The sequence below is a fragment of the Ursus arctos genome, unplaced genomic scaffold (genome assembly GCF_023065955.2).
Source record: "Ursus arctos isolate Adak ecotype North America unplaced genomic scaffold, UrsArc2.0 scaffold_9, whole genome shotgun sequence".
In the NCBI taxonomy this organism is placed as follows: Eukaryota; Metazoa; Chordata; class Mammalia; order Carnivora; family Ursidae; genus Ursus; species Ursus arctos.
In genome coordinates, this window is record NW_026623111.1 from 3683291 (window position 1) to 3701130 (window position 17840).

A 17840-nucleotide genomic window follows, 5' to 3' on the forward strand; every position below is an offset into this window, starting at 1 on the left:
GGAGGTATGGCCCTCCTACTCCCAGCCCCATGTCAGACCATCTGCCCGTCTGTCCCTGCGTGTGTGGAGGACTGCTTCCTCCACGCACCCCCCGTGGTCACCTCTGGGAGGCAGGGGACGGGTCTCCCCTGCAGTCCCATCCTGAGGATCAGGCGAGTCACCTGTTGGTTCCTTCACTCAGCATGCATTCATTAGGCACCTACTGTGTGCCAGGCACTGTACCAGGCACTAGGGCTCAGTGGGGAGCCACAGGCGGGCTCTGTCCCTGGAACATACCCGGCGGGGGGCGGGGGTGGATTAAGTCACTGGGCAGGCCTCTCGAGGCTCGAGACTCGGTTCCAGATTTATGATTCAGAAGCAGAACAAAACCCAATCACGTAAAAAGGAAGAAATGGAACCCAGGGCCATCCTTGCTCCATTTTCATTTTCTCTCCCTGCCAGGGCCCAGTGCTGCGTGGGAGCCCGTGAACAGGCCCATTTCAAAGCATCAACAAGCTTTTCCTCTGCAGCGTCTGTTACTTCCCTTCCACCACCCTGAAGCTTTAATTGCCCTCCTGGCAACACAGCCTCCAAGATACAGGTGCTGAGGCGGGACGCATGAGGCCAGGGCAGGCCAGCCAGCACCTGCAGAGGAGAGGTGGGCCCCTCCACCGCCCCCCCCCCGCAGTGCTGGTGCACCTCGTGGTGCTTCTCCCCACGTCCTCCCATCTGGCATTAGGCCAGGCATGGACAGGTAAGCTTGTTTCTCTAATAACACAACGAAGCCTCTAGTCTGTCCAGTGGGGTGTGGCCTCCGGTGGAGGGAAGCACTGGCTGCCTGGGTGGGACGCAGTGCTGATGGCTCCCACCGGCCCTCCCCACCCAGCCCCTGCACTAGACGGCCAAAAGAAGGAGCTTTGCAGAAGAGGGAGCGGTATTGTAAAGCTCCGACCATGTGCCTCCCAGTCAGGGAGGGCCCCTGGCAGCACGAGCTGGGGCCCTTTGTCTATGACTTAAATCCAACACACAGAAATGACTGGAACCAAGAAGCTTGTCACCAGGAAAGAGTGTTGAGGTCGGGGGCACAGGGTTTGGCAGTTCGCATCCATGACAGGGGAGCAGAGGGTGGTAGGGAGTCCCAGGGATGCATGTGGAACCTGGCAGAGAAGCAAGCTTATCGCTGCTCTTCTCTCCCGCCTCCCCTCCCGTTTCTCTGCTCTCGGCCACAGAGCAAACGGCACTGTGCCTGTCGGGGCTTGGCCATTCTGCTGCCTCAGCAGGGAAGGAGCTCCAGAGGCCCAGGCTGCGGTTCCCAGCTCAGACAAGTGCGCACACACAGCACGCAACCAACATTTACCGTTACGGCATTAATTCCAACATCTAAGAATGTTTACCTCTGGGCCTTTTCCCAAGCATGATTCCTACGTGTTTTCCACGCACAGTTTGCAGCCTGCTCTCTCACATTACACGGGGAGCGTGTTCTTTCATCACGAGAATTATGCATAGACACCATTTTTAAGGAGTGCATGCTATTCCACTTTGTGGACGTACCACATTGCTTTGAATGCGTTCCCCACTGGTGAGCCCCTAGCGTCTCCAACGTTACGTGCAAAACAGTCACGAACGTTCCTAGACGTAGGTCTCTGCCTCTCAGATCACGTCCTGGACATAAAGTCTAAGGGAAATTGCTGCGTGGGAGACTATGAGCGTGTTTAGAGCTCTGCTTATGTTGTTGAATGACCATGCCAAGAGTTCGCGTTCATTCTTTCCCCACCAGCAGGGCTAGAGGGAGTGCATTTCACTTCCTGCGCACCAACAGTGAGAACGGTCTTTCAAAAATCCTTGCTGACTAGAGAATAATGATAATAGATAATAGAGAGGAGAGGAATAACATGCAGTGCTGGCTTACATTTGAATTTATGTTATCCTATCTCTAAAAAGGAAAACTAGAAGACAGAGACGTGCGTCGACTCCAGTTTTAAACAAAAGACACGAAACACAGTCAGATGTTTGTATATGTATTTGTAGATACGTGGATATGTGTCTGTATATATATATATTTGCATGGCCGGGAGAGATACGTGGAAGGGAATACCAACATTGCCAATATGTGTTAGCAGGTAGAATTAGGTTTGGTTGCTAGTAACAGAAACTGAAGAAAATGATTCAAACACGATAGCTCCTTCCTCCCACAGGTAAAAGACGTCTAAAGGTGGACAGTCTGGCACGGAAGCTCTACTAAGCCACCGGGAACAGAGGCTCCTTCTGGGTCATCATTCCGCTGCCCCATGGCATGGCCCTTGTCCTCATGGTTCAAGACGATGTTTAGAGCTGCAGCCACGTTGACTTGCAAGCAAAGGGAAGAGGGAGACAAAGGGTTGTCTTTAAAGGAGGCCTTGAGGGGCGCCTGGGTGGCACAGCGGTTAAGCATCTGCCTTCGGCTCAGGGTGTGATCCCGGCGTTATGGGATCGAGCCCCACATCAGGCTCCTCCACTATGAGCCTGCTTCTTCCTCTCCCACTCCCCCTGCTTGTGTTCCCTCTCTTGCTGGCTGTCTCTATCCCTGTCAAATAAATAAATAAAATCTTTAAAAAAAAAATAAAATAAAATAAAATAAAGGAGGCCTTGAGAAGTCTCCCATGGCGACTCCACTTCCATACGTGCCGGCCAGATGTGAGAGACCTCCACTTCCATATGTGTCTGCCAGATGTTAGAAACGCCTGCAAGGGGAGCTGGGAAATGTGGTCTTGGCCTGGGAAGCAAATACCAGTAAGAGTGGGGGGTATGTTAAAGCAAAGACACAGGGGGAAAACGGATATTGAGAAGTCTCTACGAGTTTTATGACCATTACCTTGAGGAACGAGGATGCAAGCAGGTAGAAACAGTATTTACACCTGTAATATCCCACTAGTTGCAGTGAACACATTTTAAAGAAGTGATTTTGGAAAGCGTAGAAACACTTGTAGTAGGCACGATGAGGGAAATTCCCCTGCAGACTTGTACATAAAACGCATGGAACAGCCTGATAATGAACCAGCGTGTTGATGACATTCCGTGAGCACCGTGCGTATGGCAACTCACCGCCTTCCAGCCTCCGAGGCTCCTGCGGGAAATCTGCCGGTTACCTCACTGAGGGTCCTCAGACACGACGAGCTGCTTTTCTCCTGCTGCTTTCAAGATTCTCTCCGTCTTTCAGTGGTTTGATTACAATGCTTGTGTGGAACTCACTGTGTTTCACTACTTGGAGTTCATCGGGCTTTTTCAGACATTTATATTCATGTATTTCACTAATTTCAGAGACTTTGGGCCATTGCTGCTTTTTTAAAAGAAAGATTATGTTTATTTGAGAGAGAGAGAGGAAGGGCAGAGGGAAAAGGAGAAGGAAAGTGAAGCAGACTCTGCCCTGAGCGCGGAGCCCGACGCAGGGCTCAATCCTACGACCCATGAGATCGTGACCGGAGCCAAAGTCAAGAGTCGGACGCTTAACCGACTGAGCCACCCAGAAGCCCCCTATTGCTTCTTTAAATAATCCCCCTGCCCCCACCTCTCTCTCCTCTCCTTCTGGGATGCCCACAATGCATGTGTTGGTTCACTTGCTGGTGTCCTACTGGCCCCTCGGATGGTGCTCACTTTTCTTCGGTCCTTTTTGCTTTCTGTCCCTCAGACTCCATAACGTCAATGGTCCCACCTTCAGGTTCTCTGAGTCCTTCTCCTGTCTGCTCAAACCTGCTCTTCAATCCACCTTGTGAATCTTGCATTTTGATTATTGTTCGTTTTAGCTACAGAATTTATTTTGTGTTCTTTTTTATGTTCCCAATCGATTTCTTCGTTATTTCTATTTTGTTCCTTTGTACATTGTTATCATGACTTGCTTCGTGGCTCCCTTTAGTTAACTCTGAGCATCAGGAGGACAGTTGTAGTAAAGTCTTTGTCTGGTAGGTTTGCCAACTGGGCTTCTGAGGGACAGTTTCTGTTGCTTTTGCTCCTTCGATTGGATCATATTTCTTGTTATGCCTTGTAATTTGTTGTTGTTGTTGTTGAAAACTGGACGCTGTAATCTAATAATGTGGTACTCTGGAAATCAGGGGCTCTCCCTTCCTAGGATGTGTTGTTTTTTGTTTCTGTACCAGGGATCAGTCGGAGCTAGAAGCTTAAATGAGCCTGAGCTTTTTCCCGGGCATGCACAGTGAGTTTTTAAATTCCAACATACATCTGGTGGCTTTTGAATGTCATAGTCCCTAAATGTCCAAGGGGGTGGGGGTTGGAAACAGGCTCTGGTCCTTTAGATCCCTCAGAAGCTGTTTCGGCTGGTGCTGGTTGCAGCGATGGCTGCCCCCGGGATGTCTGCAGCTCCATGACCAGAAGCGGCAACCAACCCCCAACGCAGACCCCCAGTATTCAGAGAACAAGGTCCCCATGGCCTCCCTGGCTCCCGCAAGCAGTGTGCATACTGCTCTGGACCCATGAGCACAGCTGCCTGCCACAAGGCTGGGGAGGGGGTGGGGGCTGCTGCTATCATGGGAAGAGCTAGAATTATGGAAATTAATTTCCATAAGCCCTCGAATAGACTCCAGAGTTCTAAAACAGGTGCACTGGGGAGATTCTCCAGCAGCTACTGTTGCCTAAGTGAGAAGATGATGGCTGGCACCACCATCTGTGCTGTCCCATCCTCCTTCATTCGTTCCTTTTTATTTTTTTAAGATTTATTTATTTGAGAGAGAGAGAGAGCACATGGGAGGGGCAGAGGGAGAGTCCCCCAAGCATACTCCCTACTGCGTGGGGGGCCCGATACAGGGCCCAAGCCCACGATCCGTGAGACCACGACCTGAGCCAATGCCAAGAGTCAGACGCTCAACCGACTGAACCACCCCGGCGCCCCTTCCTCCTTCATTTTATCATATAAAGGTTATTACAAATAAGGAATATTTTACTTTAAGGTAAATTTGCATTTACTTTATGCTTATGAATGGTTTCATATAACTGATTTTTTTTTTTTGTTTGGATTTTTCCCCCTCTTGTCTGTTTATAGCCTTTGCCTATTTTTTCTCTGTTAAGGAAGGTGGTTTTTTTAAAGAATCATCACAAGTAAGTAAGTCAAGCAAAGGGTGCTGGCGAATAGAATAAAACCTGCTCGCCTTTTCTAATTTCCACAGACAGGAAAACAGTAGAATGGTACCAATTATGCCCTTTGAAGTGGAAGGAATGGCGAAAGAACTGATCCAACACGAAATCTGGCAAAGCCCTGTCGACACCGCTCTGTTCTAACTTGGCCAGCGGCTTGGTGGGACCGGTTTAGAAGGCGCCAAGCTATACAAACATTTACATTCACCAAAGAACAAAAAATCTGATTAGGAAATTCAGCTAGCCAGTTCCACAGGTTGTCGGAGGGAAACCCTGCGGCCTGGCCGCTCCTCTGACTTTGGCGAGGAGGAAGCACACCGGCTGTGTGGCTGGGCAAAGTGCTCAGCAAGATGGTACATGGTCTCCGGGGTGGGGAGCGCTCCCGAGAGCAGCCCAGCCCGCTCATCATCCACAGCTGCTTGTCACTGGGTCCCGGGCTAGGCCCCAGGCGAGTGCACTCAGGGCCCGTGCAAATACCACAATCCGAATGGGTGCGGGCCTTCCCTTGAAGCCGATGACACGGGGACTGGTATGTGTCTCCTTCCTGCCACCCACTGATGATGCGAAGGCTGGGTCTTCTAACATAGCCTCAAGATTCTTTTCAATGACCCCCTTTTCCCCCAGAGATGGGGACAAAGGAAGCTGGCAGGTGGCACTACCATCAAGGGCCTGCAGCGGGACACACGCAGGTGCTTCCTGCAAACCCACTGACGACGAAACACACACTGTCACCTCATCCCCTCTGCAGGCGAGGAGGCTGAGGTCCAGGGTGCTGAGGCCAGCGCTCTAGGCCACAGAGGTCATGACTTGCGGCCACCGGCTCCTTAGAGCTCCTTCAGAAATGGCCTGGCTGCTGACCCAGCCGTCCCTGAGTCAGGTGTCCCCCTCCCCAACTCCAGGACCCAGGGTGCTTCTGATGCTGCGGCTCCCCGGGGTTGGGGGGCAAGGCAAAGCCCCACAAGCTGAAAGGGCCCCTCACCCCCGGGGACGCCAGTGCATTTGCCCTACATGAAACCATTAGTTTTTCATTTCCTAGCTCAGCCAAGCCTGGAATTAATCTCCGCAACTTGCTCTTTTTCTTTCCATTGTATCCCCTCTCCCTTTTTTTTTTTTTATAGATTTTTATTTATTTATTTGACAGAGAGACAGCCAGCGAGAGAGGGAACACAAGCAGGGGGAGTGGGAGAGGAAGAAGCAGGCTCATAGCGGAGAAGCCTGATGTGGGGCTCGATCCCATAACGCCGGGATCACGCCCTGAGCCGAAGGCAGACGCTTAATGACTGCGCCACCCAGGCGCCCCCCCCCTTTCCTTTTCTTAAGGAGAAGTTTTTAAAAGTTCTCTTAAACTTCGAAAGAAAACCTCAAGTACTCGCCTCGTTCCTGGCTCAGGAGAGGTGTGCCAGTGCCCGGCGCAGCCCAGCACAGGTGCGGGTGGGGGTGCTTTACAACAATGCACAGCCCCCGGCCTTGCAGGGCCCAAAGCAAAGATCTCTCCCTGCCCCCACCTGCTGCTTTACAGCCAGGCTCCCTCCTGTCCCAGGCCCTTTGCACAAGCCCAGACCTCCACCTGCACAGCTTTCCCACAACCTTAAGACTTCAGAGGAAATGTCCCCTCGGGGTTGTCCCCGAACCCCGCCACCCTCGGCCTCTGCCTCTCCAGCCCTCACAGGGCAAAGCACAACCTGAGATCATTTCATGCTTCTGCCTGTTTCCTTGCTGAAAACTCTCCAACAGCAGGAACTGGGGTACCTGACCCACAACTGTAGCATCAGAAAGCTTGTGTTTGATGCTCCATAAATATGCAGGGGGAGGGGCTGCTCCCCTCTGTGCTTCTCAATCACAAGCACATGGGATGGAGGTCTGTGAAGTGGGTCATCCAAGGTCCTCCGGAGGGAGATGTGGCACGAGGCTGGTCTCAGACCAGCTTTGGCTCCTTACTAGCTGTGTGACCTCAGACAGGTTACTCAGCCTCTCTGAATGTCCATCACCTGCTTTGGGACCTGGGAACAACATCAGCAGGGAGGGCACTGTGGAGTTTGGTCCTGAGGCGGGGCTGGGGCAGGGTCCGGGCAGCCCCTACGACCCCCTTCTTCGCCTGCCCAGCAAAGGAGGAGGAAGGAGCATCAACTGAACACGTACTATGCATCCGTGGCCATACCAGGCAGTTGGAATGCAGAGGAGAATAAAACAGAAACTACCCCACACCTGCGAACTCCAGATGAAAGCCAAAGATGGATACAGGGGTCCACCAGCACCCCGAGTGTCAGGAAGGAGGAGGATGGGGGTGCAAGAGGGAAACCAAGGCCGGGACCGGCCCGGAGAGGCCCTTGGAAGAGACACTTGTCTGAAACATTACACGTGCGGGAGTTTGGGGGAAAGGCAGACCGGGCCAAGGGAAGAGTGCGGCCGAGGCCCTACAACCGGATGGAGCTGGGCACGCGTCGGGGCAGGCTCGGGACCTGGCCACAGGTCAGGTGGGACGGGGAAACGACTCGTACCTTTGGCAGTGCGTACTTTGGCAGCTTCATCAGGACGAACTCACCGCGACGATAAGAGATGTAGTATTTGGTCCGGTTTGCTGAGGTTGCCTAGCAGCAGGAAGACACATTTTTCAGAAGCTAGTTTCCAGTCAAGCCAGGTCCTCATGAATGAAAAACTAGAAACTGTACTTCAGCTGGTGAGAACGCACTTTTACTTTGCTTAGACCTGCTCTGCCTGAAATGGACAGACTCTTACTCATTCTTCAAAGCCCCACACCAAATGCCCCTCCCCTTCCACATCTCTCTGTCAGAACCAACCTCTCTCCCCACGCTTTCTCAGCACTGGTGTCCCTACATCCAACTTACAGAACAAGGTGGGGAAGTCCTCCTCCCCAGAACTTTTCTTAGGGAGATTTCTGGGTGGACGAAGAGACCGGCCAAAGGTAAGCTTGACCAAAAACAACCATCAAGTCACGAGGCATGAGGATCGAAACAGGAGGCGACCCGTGCTGAGATGGTCCATGGTGTGTGTCCACTACGTGCAGGCACCTGGGCGTGAATTCTACGCACGGGTGTATGAGCACGAGTCCTACGCGTGTGTTCATACGTGTGTGTGTGTACACGTGTGTGCGTGGCAACGCAGTGGCGTGCTTGAGACATGTCACTGCCTGGGCTCAGATTCCAGCTCCTCCACCAGGAGCCACGTGGCCTTGGGAGAGTTTTCTGAGCCTCAGTTTCCCCCCTGTAAATGGGGAGGACAGAGTCAGAAGCAGAGTGACGGGGCAGTTGTGGGAATTAGCGTTGGGGCAGCACGTGGGGCAGCACGTGGCCTAAGAATTGTTGTTATTACAAATCAACAAACTACAACAGGCCCACAGTGTGCAAAGCATTGCGATTACAAGGCCGACCAGATTTCTCTAGACAATTCCATCCCGAGGGCAGGGACTGTGAGGTCTGTGGTGGTTTGGCGCTCAGGGCTTCCTGAGCAGGCAGTGTTGGGATGGGGGAAGCACGGGGGTCCTGGAAGCTCAGAGAGAGCATCCAGGGGTGGGAGAGTCCAGGCAGACTTCCTGGAGGAGGGGGCACCCTGCTTCCTCAGAAGGAAGAGCCACGCAGCCCAGAAACAGACCTGCTTAGCAGGTCAGGGAGGACGCTGGAGAGAGCGGCCGAGAGAAGTCACTGTCCCTTCTCAGAGTCCTGTCTGCCAGCTGCTGAGCTCCAGGGATGGTGCGGAAGGTGGGGCCTGGCTCGGCAGCCCTCGGGGCCTCAGCCTCAAGAAGATCACCCTCTCTGGGGAGCCCTGGGCGGATGCTCAGCCAGTCAGGGCAGCCCAGGCCCATTCCTGCCAGGACCTGGGGGTGAAGGCAGCTGGTGGCACACAAGGAAGGAGGCCTGCAAGCCTTTCCTAAAGGGCCAGCCTAGTGAAGGGAAGGCCACGCGACGAGGGGGCTTGTGGTTCAGGCCTGAGGCTGCAGGGCGGGCAGAAAGGCCACCAACCCTGAGACGCAAATGTGACTTTGCCCTTTTGTGTTCAGATCGTGCTGAACACAGCAACATCCTTCACGGGGAGTTTGCCTGCGCGGCCGTCACCGCCTGAGAACCACCAGCCTGGCCCCTCCGGCCGTGGCTGAGCCGCTGACGGGTAAGAGCAGGCGGAGAAGGCTGAACCGTGGTGCATCTTCCCGGAATGGCGGGGCCTCTGCCAGACCCTGCAGGGCCTCCCCCAGCCGTGAACGCAGCCGGTGTCTGTCCAGGCCTCTGGGTGGCCGGGACTTGTCATGCCCATTTTATAGCTCAGCAAATTGAGGCTCAGAGGTGGAACGATAGCTCTTCCCAAAGCCACGTGGTGGCACCATTAGATTCAGACCCCCACTAGTGTCCCACTGTCCCCCCAGGCCCAGACCCTTCTTCCTGGACGGTGAGGTCCCATCACCGGCCCACAGCATGGCTTCAGTAAAGAAACCAGCACCATGAGCGGCTCGGCGCCTTGACTGGGGGCCCGGGAAGTGGACCTTCGGGTTCATGGCACACTTTGCTGGTGGGGAGGAGCGGCAGGAGGGGCCGGCGGGCACTGGGCCGGGATCCTCTGAGGACCAGGACGGAGGGCGAGGGAGGAGGGCAGGTGGAGTCAGGACCACCTCCCAGTGCCTACTGTGGGCTCCCTGCAGGGAACACCCCCAAGATAAGAGTCTGAGGGGAGCAGCCCCTGGGAAACCTCTGAGTTGAGGGTCAGGAACAGCTTTCCTGGGCACTTGTTGAGAAAGATGGGGACCAAGTCAGGACAGGAGCCTGACGGAGACCCGTGGCCCCTGACAGCTCGAGCAGGTGCTGGGGGCGGCCAGTGCTCATGGAGCGGGGCATGCCTGCCCCAGGTCAGACCAGGACACTGTGACCACGAGGATGGAGACACGGCAGCCCTGCCTGAACACAGGAGCAAACCCCAAACCCAGGATGAGGGGGGAAGTACGAATGGAGTAGCCCTTGAAAGTCAAAGAGCCGGTCTGTTGCCTCCTGTCTGAGCGATTCCGCCTTCCCCAGCACGGCTGTGCTCCCGTTGCCAGCTGCCCGCCGCCGAGACGCCCAGAAGCACCCTTACCTTAAAGAAGATGTAATCATCCTGCACAGTCAGAGAACTATGGTCAATGGGGCCCGGGAACGGAGCCGTCGGTGTCTTCTCCGAGCAGTTGTGGATCTGGCAGGTGACATACCGAAACCCTGCGGGAGAGAAGAGCCAGTGCTTGGCGCCTGGAATCTCGCACACTGCGACTCCAGCCGCGGGAGGAGCCAGGCTCAGCCTCAGACGCTGGGGATGCCGGCCGGCTCTGGGCTCCGCGGGACACTGCTGCGTCAGGTTTGTCTATGGGGCTGGGGCTCTAAAGGCCTGCCCTGTGATTGCATCTGTCACTGAGCGGTGGCGGCGATGTGCCAGGCGCATCCTCGGGACAGTCCTACCGTGCTCCCATCCTTTGGATGGTGAAACTAAGGCCAAGAGAGGTCAGGTAACGTGTCTAAAGCAGGGTCACCTGGCCAGCCGCCGGCCTCTTGTAAAGAGATTGACGGGCACACAGCCGTGCCTGCTCCTCTGGGGGTGGGACAGCTGCTTCTCCTATGACAACAGCAGAGGCCGCTGCGGCACAGACCCTAGGGCCGCCACGCTGGAAGCACCCCGTAGCTGACCCTTGACGGGGAAGGTCTGCTGACCCTGAGCAAAAGTCATGCAGGTGAGAGCCGGGACGTGAGCGGAGGTCTTTATCCACCTTCTGCCCACGGCTCCACGCCACACCTCGCTCTCATCTTAGGTGACACACTCGGGCCCTGCCTCGCTGGGAGAGGGACCTCCGATGGACCCAGATGGACTGTGGGCGGGACACCCCACACCAGCCAAGTGACCTATGCTGGGCATGTGCAGTCGCCCACGGAACGGACAGCACAGGGCCACGGTGGGCACCTGCAACGTCCATCATAGCACGGGACCCCTCCTGCCCCCCAGAGTCTCTCCGACCTAAACAGAGGCGGGTGTGAGTGGGACTCGTGTCCTTTCTTGCCCTAACTTTAGGGGAATGTTTTCATCCCTTTGCAAATGTTTAGTCAGGCAAAACGGAAAGCACACTTTGCAGGTACCCACTGTTTTTACGTCAAGCCCTGTTTTCCCAGGGTTTGGGGGATCCAGTGAAGTTGTGCAAGGCAGGGGGCGAGCCTACACACCGAAGGGAGCTCTTTCTCCCAGCCTGTGGGGCAGCGGCAGGGTTTAACCACGGGCACCAAAGGGAGCCCACAAAGGCGCTCTGGGTCATCAGCGCCCTTGGGGCACGTCGTGCCCACGGCCCTGGGTGGTTGGACGGTGTGCACAGTGCGAGCTGAGGGCTTGGAAAAGGTTAAGGGACCCAGCAGCAGCTTTCCTCCACGACCACCAAGCACTCACCCATGACGTCCCTGCACTGAGCACGTGTGCACTGACCCATTTCACAGCTGAGGACACCGAGGAGCAGGTGACTTCCCCAGGGTCATGAAGCTGGCACGTGGCAGGCTGGGAGCCAAAGCCGGTGCTTCTGTCCTCAGCTGGGCCTCCCCCGGGCCTGACCCTGAACCTGCCCTCCACCTAGTATGTCCATCCAAGGAGCTCTACTGCTTGGCACTTGTCAACGCCCTCCGTTTGGTAAATGTGAACCTACAGAGGTCTCCACTCGAAGATAACCCAGCAGGGGGAGGCTTAACGGCCCCAGCACCTATAGGGTCCTGCGGTCAGAGCAGTGACAGCACCAGGCTGGCGCCAGCTCCGCGCCCCTCCCCTCCTTGCTATACTCGGTCCTGTGGCTTCTACAGTGTGGACGGCACCTGTGCGGTCCCCAACCAGGCAAAGGGCAGGGCTGTGTTTTGTTCACCTGTGTCCCCAGCAGGGTCAGCACTGGGCCTGGTCCACAGGGGACTCAACAAGTACTTGTTGAATAACAGTCCTCTCGGCTCTGATGTTTAGAACCCATGGTTCTAGAATATTCCATAGTTCTAGAGCTGGTGCTCCTCCGTCAGGAGCACAGAGGATCTTTCTCATAGCATGCAAGGACCCTGGGTGCATTCTGGCATGAAGCCAGCTGGGTTGGAGTGGCCAGGACGCTGCCCCATCAGAGGCCCCCACCTGGCTTCCACACTCAGAGGGAGCAGGAAACACTCAAGGCTCAGAGGCCAGAAGAAATCACCCTCTTAATGGACTTTTCCCCTGGAGCGGAGCTCCCTGACTTCAATTTATCCCCAGCTGGAAAACAAGCACATTTGAAAGTTATGCCACATCGTAACATAGCGAGGTCGGCTGTGCAGGGCCAGCTGAGGAACGGAACAAGGGCACGTAAGGACACAAGGGGACACTGGGTGCACGCACCCCTCCCGGCTTACCTCCTCCGAGGTCCTGGGCTTCCATGTGGACCAAGTCAGGGTCGGCATCCACCCCAGACACAGCCCTGGAAGACAGCGCATAGGGGTCGGCACGGGGACCCGAGTCCCCAAGCCCCTCTCCCAGTGCATGTGTCAGCCCCTGAGCCCCAGGTAGCCACGAGGCCTCCCGGGGCTGCGGCCACCCTTGCTCCACGGGTCAGAGGGCACAGTCCTCCCCACCTGCTCCTGGGGAGGTAGCCAGAACTCAGGGTTCACTTGGTATTCCTTTTACGGTACTCTTTATAGACGACCCTCCTTTACCAAAGACCTTCACATTCCTCGCACCTTTATTGCTGTTTTTGTTTTGTTGGTGATCGAAATACTCCGAGGAGTCTAGGCGGGCCTTGGGAATATCACCCTGATCTTGCAAATCAGGAAACCGAGGCTCAGAGGAGCAAAACGACCCCAACCCTGCCCTGGGATGTGCAGCTTTCAGCGCGGAGTCAGGATTCGCACCAGGTTCCTTCTCCTTCACCCCGCTGCTCCCCACCCCGCCACCCGCCACAGCACTGGCTCCTCCCTCGCCGACATGGGCCAGGGCTCACGGAACCCCCGCAACGCAGCAGGACTGTGGCTGCCACGGAGCCTTCAACGAGCCCCGAGAAGAACAGATGGAGGTGTGTCCTAGGGTCGCAGCTCAGGGCCAGCGTCCTCTGGGGGAGGCAGGCCTGGGACCGACGGCCTCGGGGCCCACCCCGCACCCCCCCAGCACTGGGCCTGGCGCCGGGAGGTCAAGGGCACACTCGCCGGCTGAGAGGAACTTCAGAGGTGGGGCGGCCCCGCAGTCCACTGAGGTTCCAAACCAGGGCTCGGGCACCAGCCGCTCTGCCCCCAAGTCTCTGCTTCAAGGTGAGGTTTGATTCAGGCTTTTGTGCGCGGAACACCCGTGCGCTCCGAGGAACGAGGGCTCCTGCCTGACATTTTTCTCTCTTTCCTGAACACAGTGACATTGTTCCCGTTAGCAGGGGCGCTGACTGGTCCTCAGCTGGCCGGTGGGATTTTAGCATGACCACCGGGCATCTGCAGAGTGTGGCAGTGACACTGACTCGCTCCCTCCCTCACTCATTCCCTCCCTCCTTCCTTCATTCATTCTCTCCTCCCTCATTCATTAATTCCCTCACTTATTCATTCACTCACTGACACCCTCCCTCATTCATTCATTCCCTTCCTCACAAATTCATTAATTCCCTTCCTCTCTCATTCATTCATTCCCTCCCTTACTCCTTCCCTCGTTCATTCACTGACTCACTCCCTCACTCCCTCATTCATTCCCTCCTTTGTTCATTCATTCCCTCACTCCCTCATTCATTCACTCCCTCACGCCCTCATTCATTCATTCATTCATTCCCTCCCGCATTCACTCACTGACTCACTCTCTCCCTTGATTTTTTACTCCCTAATTCATTCATTCCCTCACCCATTCATTCATTCCCTCCCTCACTCACTCATAATACACTGACTCCCGCCCTCACTAATTAATTCACTGACTGCCTCCCTCTCTCCCTCACTCTCACACTCATTCACTCCCTCACTCCCTCATTCATTCCCTCCCTCATTCATTCACTCCCTCATTCATTCACTCCCTCACTCCCTCATTCATTCCCTCCCTCATTCATTCACTCCCTCACTCCCTCCCTCATTCATTCACTCCCTCACTCCCTCATTCATTCACTCCCTCATTCCCTCCCTCATTCATTCACTCCCTCATTCCCTCCCTCATTCATTCACTCCCTCACTCACTCATTTACTCACTCACCCGCTCACCCTTGCACAGACTCACTCGCCCAGTCTGCACCTGCCCCCCCACTGAGCAGTGCTCTCATCCCCCTGACTCTCTGGCTTTCCCACTGGAGCACCCCACAACCAAGCCCCAGTAGCCCACGCCAGGCCCTGGACCAGGCAGGGGCTCAGCAGGTTGGGGTCCCTGCCCAGACCCCCTTGGTCATGGGTTCTGGAGACCATTCAAGGCTGCGTGTCCAGCCCCACAAATACAGCCCAGCTTCCTGCAGGGAGGGTCACGTGTTGGGGCCTGGGCCTTCATGTTGGTCAGGGTCCCTGAAGGTGGCCTGTGGGGAAGGTCCCTGGTCTAGTGCTTAGAAACAGCAGGCGTGTGAGATGACGCTGGGCAGGCAGCTCTCTGGAGCGCACGCAGTGCTTTGGGGATGCGGGGAGTCAGCTCTCAGCCCTGTTGGATGCCGCGGGAAGCTCGCATAAGCCTCCAAACACTCAGCACCCGGCCTGGAAGGGTATGAGCTGCCTCCCCGCCCAGCTGCCACCGCCGCTTGTCCCACAGCTGGGCGGGAGCCGAGCGGACAGAAGAGGAAGGCTGAGGCTCTGTGGGTCAGCTCGGGCGTGAACGGAGAAGCGGACACGGACGTGGCTGCAGAAAGCGGGCGAGCAGACCGCCCGGCACAGTGGCCATCGGCAAGCGGCCCCGGCCCCACGCACGGCCCCGGGCTGCTGCTGACAGGCAACATGGCACAGACACGTGCCCTGGCCTCCCTGGGCCTCAGTCTCCCCTGCCGTCACATGACGGGAAGACGACGCATGCAGACCCCAGCTGGTGCCTGGCAGACAGTCAGCGTCTACAACGCGGCAGCTCCCGGGGGTGCTGGTGTGGTTTTGTTCCAGGGCCACTGAGATAGCACGGGGAGGGCAGTGAGCAGGTCCCCTGGTGGTCCCAGAAGGCAGCGGGCCTCCCACCCCAGGACTGCCCCTCCTGGGGGCCCCCAAGGCCGCGCTAATGAGCTCGCTTGCTGTTCAGCCTCCTGAAGCATGAAGGGGTCCGAGCCTCAGACAGAACGTGGGCTTTGGCAGTTCCTGCTGTCAGTTCAAGGACAAAGAACTTGAAACGCTGTCAAAACAGCATTATTCAGTGCTTACAAGAGGGGGGCCCATGGCTGCCTGTCACCACATTCCAGGAGAGGTTCCCGGGCCCCAGGGGCCAAGTGTCTGGCCTGATTATCTCTCACATATAACAACTCAGGGCAATTTGAGAAACTTGGGGGAGAAATAATTTGGTTTGCCCGAGATAATAACATGTTTGAATTAGTGCCAGTTCACCTCGCAGCATCTGCGGGCAGGTCGGCCCTCCGGTGCGAGAGATACCCGGGGCACCCGGCCTGGCCTGGACCCGACGCCCCACGGCGCTCGGCCACTCCGCCAATTTCTCAGGCCCTCACTGTTCGCAAATCCCACCTCCGTGGCCCGCCCCACCTCCTGGGGGTCCTGGGGGCCGACAGCTCACATCAATGACAAGGCCAGGAATGGGTGCGGCACTTGGGTTTCCAAGGAAGGAACCCGGTCCTCCCGTGGGCGGCCACGTGGCAGGAGCCAGCCCCTCTCCCCACCCGCGAAGGCACAGAGGCCAGCAGCCAATACTGCAGACTTAGCGACACGGGCTTCCCTCCAGCCATAAGCCCAGAAACGAGCTCCTTGTGAGGTTAGCGAGGCCCGGAGCAAGGGAGGGAACGGAGAGCTACTTCCAGGGGCTCCTCTGCTGGGGAGACAGGCCTGTGGCCCAGGGAGAAGGCCTGTCTGTAGTGCGTCGTACAAACGAGGTAAGAAAGGGAAAGGCTAGGAGTGTGTATGCACACACACGTGTGTGTGCACGAGTGCAAGACAGAGCCGTTTGGTCGGAAGAACACGTGTGTAAGCCACGTCTCTCCAGAGGCAGTTTAGGCAGAAGAAGGGGCCGTGGCCATGGCTGGTGGACGGCACACGTGGGCCCTGAGCCAGCGGCACTCCCAGCTTCCACCCCTCGGGCGCCTGCGAGCCCGCCAGCAAGTACTCATCCAGCGCTCACCCCCAGGGGCCTCACTCACGCAGCCCGTTGATGTTCCTTGAGCACCAGAGCTGGCTCACCGCCCCAGCGAGGCTAGAACACGGCTCTCAGCTCTCAGATGCACCACTGAGTGGCTCCCAGGAGATAACACGAGTGTGGGAGGGGAGCCCAGGCCCTGGATGGTGCAAGAGAGCGGGGCCAAGGCATGCAGGGGTGGAGGAAGCCATGGGGCAGGGGAGGCTGCTTGGGAGGGCGGCAGCTAGTCAGGGGCTGAGTTAGGAGCTGGGGCAGGAGTGGGGAGGAAGGGGAGGTGGGGGAGAGGAAGGGGGAGGGGTAGGAAGGAGGGAGGGAGGAGAGGTTTGGAGGAGGGAGGGGAGAGGGGAGTAGGGAGATGGGGAGGGGAGGGGAGAGGAGAGGGGTGGTAAGGAGGGGGAGGAAGGGGTATTGAGGAGGGGGAGGCAGGGGAGGTGGGTAGGGGAGCCAGCCTGATGTACTTAGCACCTGTTCGTATTGTGGCGGAGGCGGGGGCTCAGAGAGGAACCAGCGCCCGTGTCAGGTGCACAAGTGACCTGAGGGACAGCAAGCCCCAACTCTCCACCATGTCCTACAGGTGCGGAAAGAGCACTCTGGAGGTCCCCTGGGATGAGGAGTCCACGGCTGGGGTCAGAGGCAGGAGAAGGTGGGGAGCCCTGTGCTGGGGGCTGCGGGGATGAAAGGGGAGCCCCGGCCCTCAGGGCGTGGGGGTCCCCAGTGGGGGGGGGGGGCTCTCACCAGAACATGTGGTCTTTGGTCACTCGCTCCCGCAGAAGCGTCCACTTCTTTCCCAGGTCCGATGACACATAGAGCTGCAGGGCAGAGAGGAGAGAGACAGAAGTCTGGCCGTGCGGTGAGGATGAGCCTCCCCGGAGTCGGGGGTGATCTCCCGGCGAGTATGCCCCAGGCACTCCCAGGGGGGTACAGACCAACCTCCGAGAGGCCGAGGGTCAGGCATAGGGGCTCCAAAAGAGCCATTCTCGCCCCCAGGCCAGCTGGTAGGAACTGAGGGACACCAGCCGGGCAGACCCCCTGGAGGAGGTGCACCTGAGTGCCGCTGTCCGCTGTCCGGAGGGACCTGACTACACGCTGCGGGGGTCGGGGGGTGGTAACGGGAGGGGGTGGCGGGCTGGGAGGCCGGGCATGTGTTGGGAAGAAGGGAGCAGGGTCTGCAAAGGGCAGGCAGTGTGAGAGCACATCCACGCAGGAACAGCAGAGCCCTCGGTGCCTGGGGTCTGCGGTCACTGCAGGAGCACGGGGCCTCTGCTCACAAGGGCCCTGTGCTGGGGTCAACGCTCTGTGGCCACCGACTTGAACTTCCTAATAATGTGTCTTTGCATCTGAGTTTCGTAAGTGAAGCCCGATGAAACAGGGAGCTTGTGAGGGGAGCTCAGAGCCTGGGTTCCTGCGAGGTCCTGTCTCCTGCCACCTCCTGGGTTAGACTCTGGGGGCGCCTGGGCCAGGGAGGATCGGGGTCAGCCCCCCGTGGACTGAGTCCCGAGGCAGGGTCGTGGGAG

At 57.1% G+C, this 17840-nt stretch overlaps 1 protein-coding gene across 1 annotated transcript in view; it reads right to left on the reverse strand.

Annotated features, from left to right (window-relative positions):
- SORCS2 (sortilin related VPS10 domain containing receptor 2) overlaps positions 1-17840 on the reverse strand; it is a 449678-nt gene that overhangs the window by 47115 nt on the left and 384723 nt on the right. The window contains exons 5-8 of the mRNA XM_048212026.2: positions 17062-17135; positions 12468-12532; positions 10177-10295; positions 7599-7688 (exon numbers count right to left, since the gene is read on the reverse strand). Coding sequence (XP_048067983.1) covers positions 7599-7688; positions 10177-10295; positions 12468-12532; positions 17062-17135 — 348 coding nt within the window. The remainder of the gene's footprint in view (positions 1-7598; positions 7689-10176; positions 10296-12467; positions 12533-17061; positions 17136-17840) is intronic.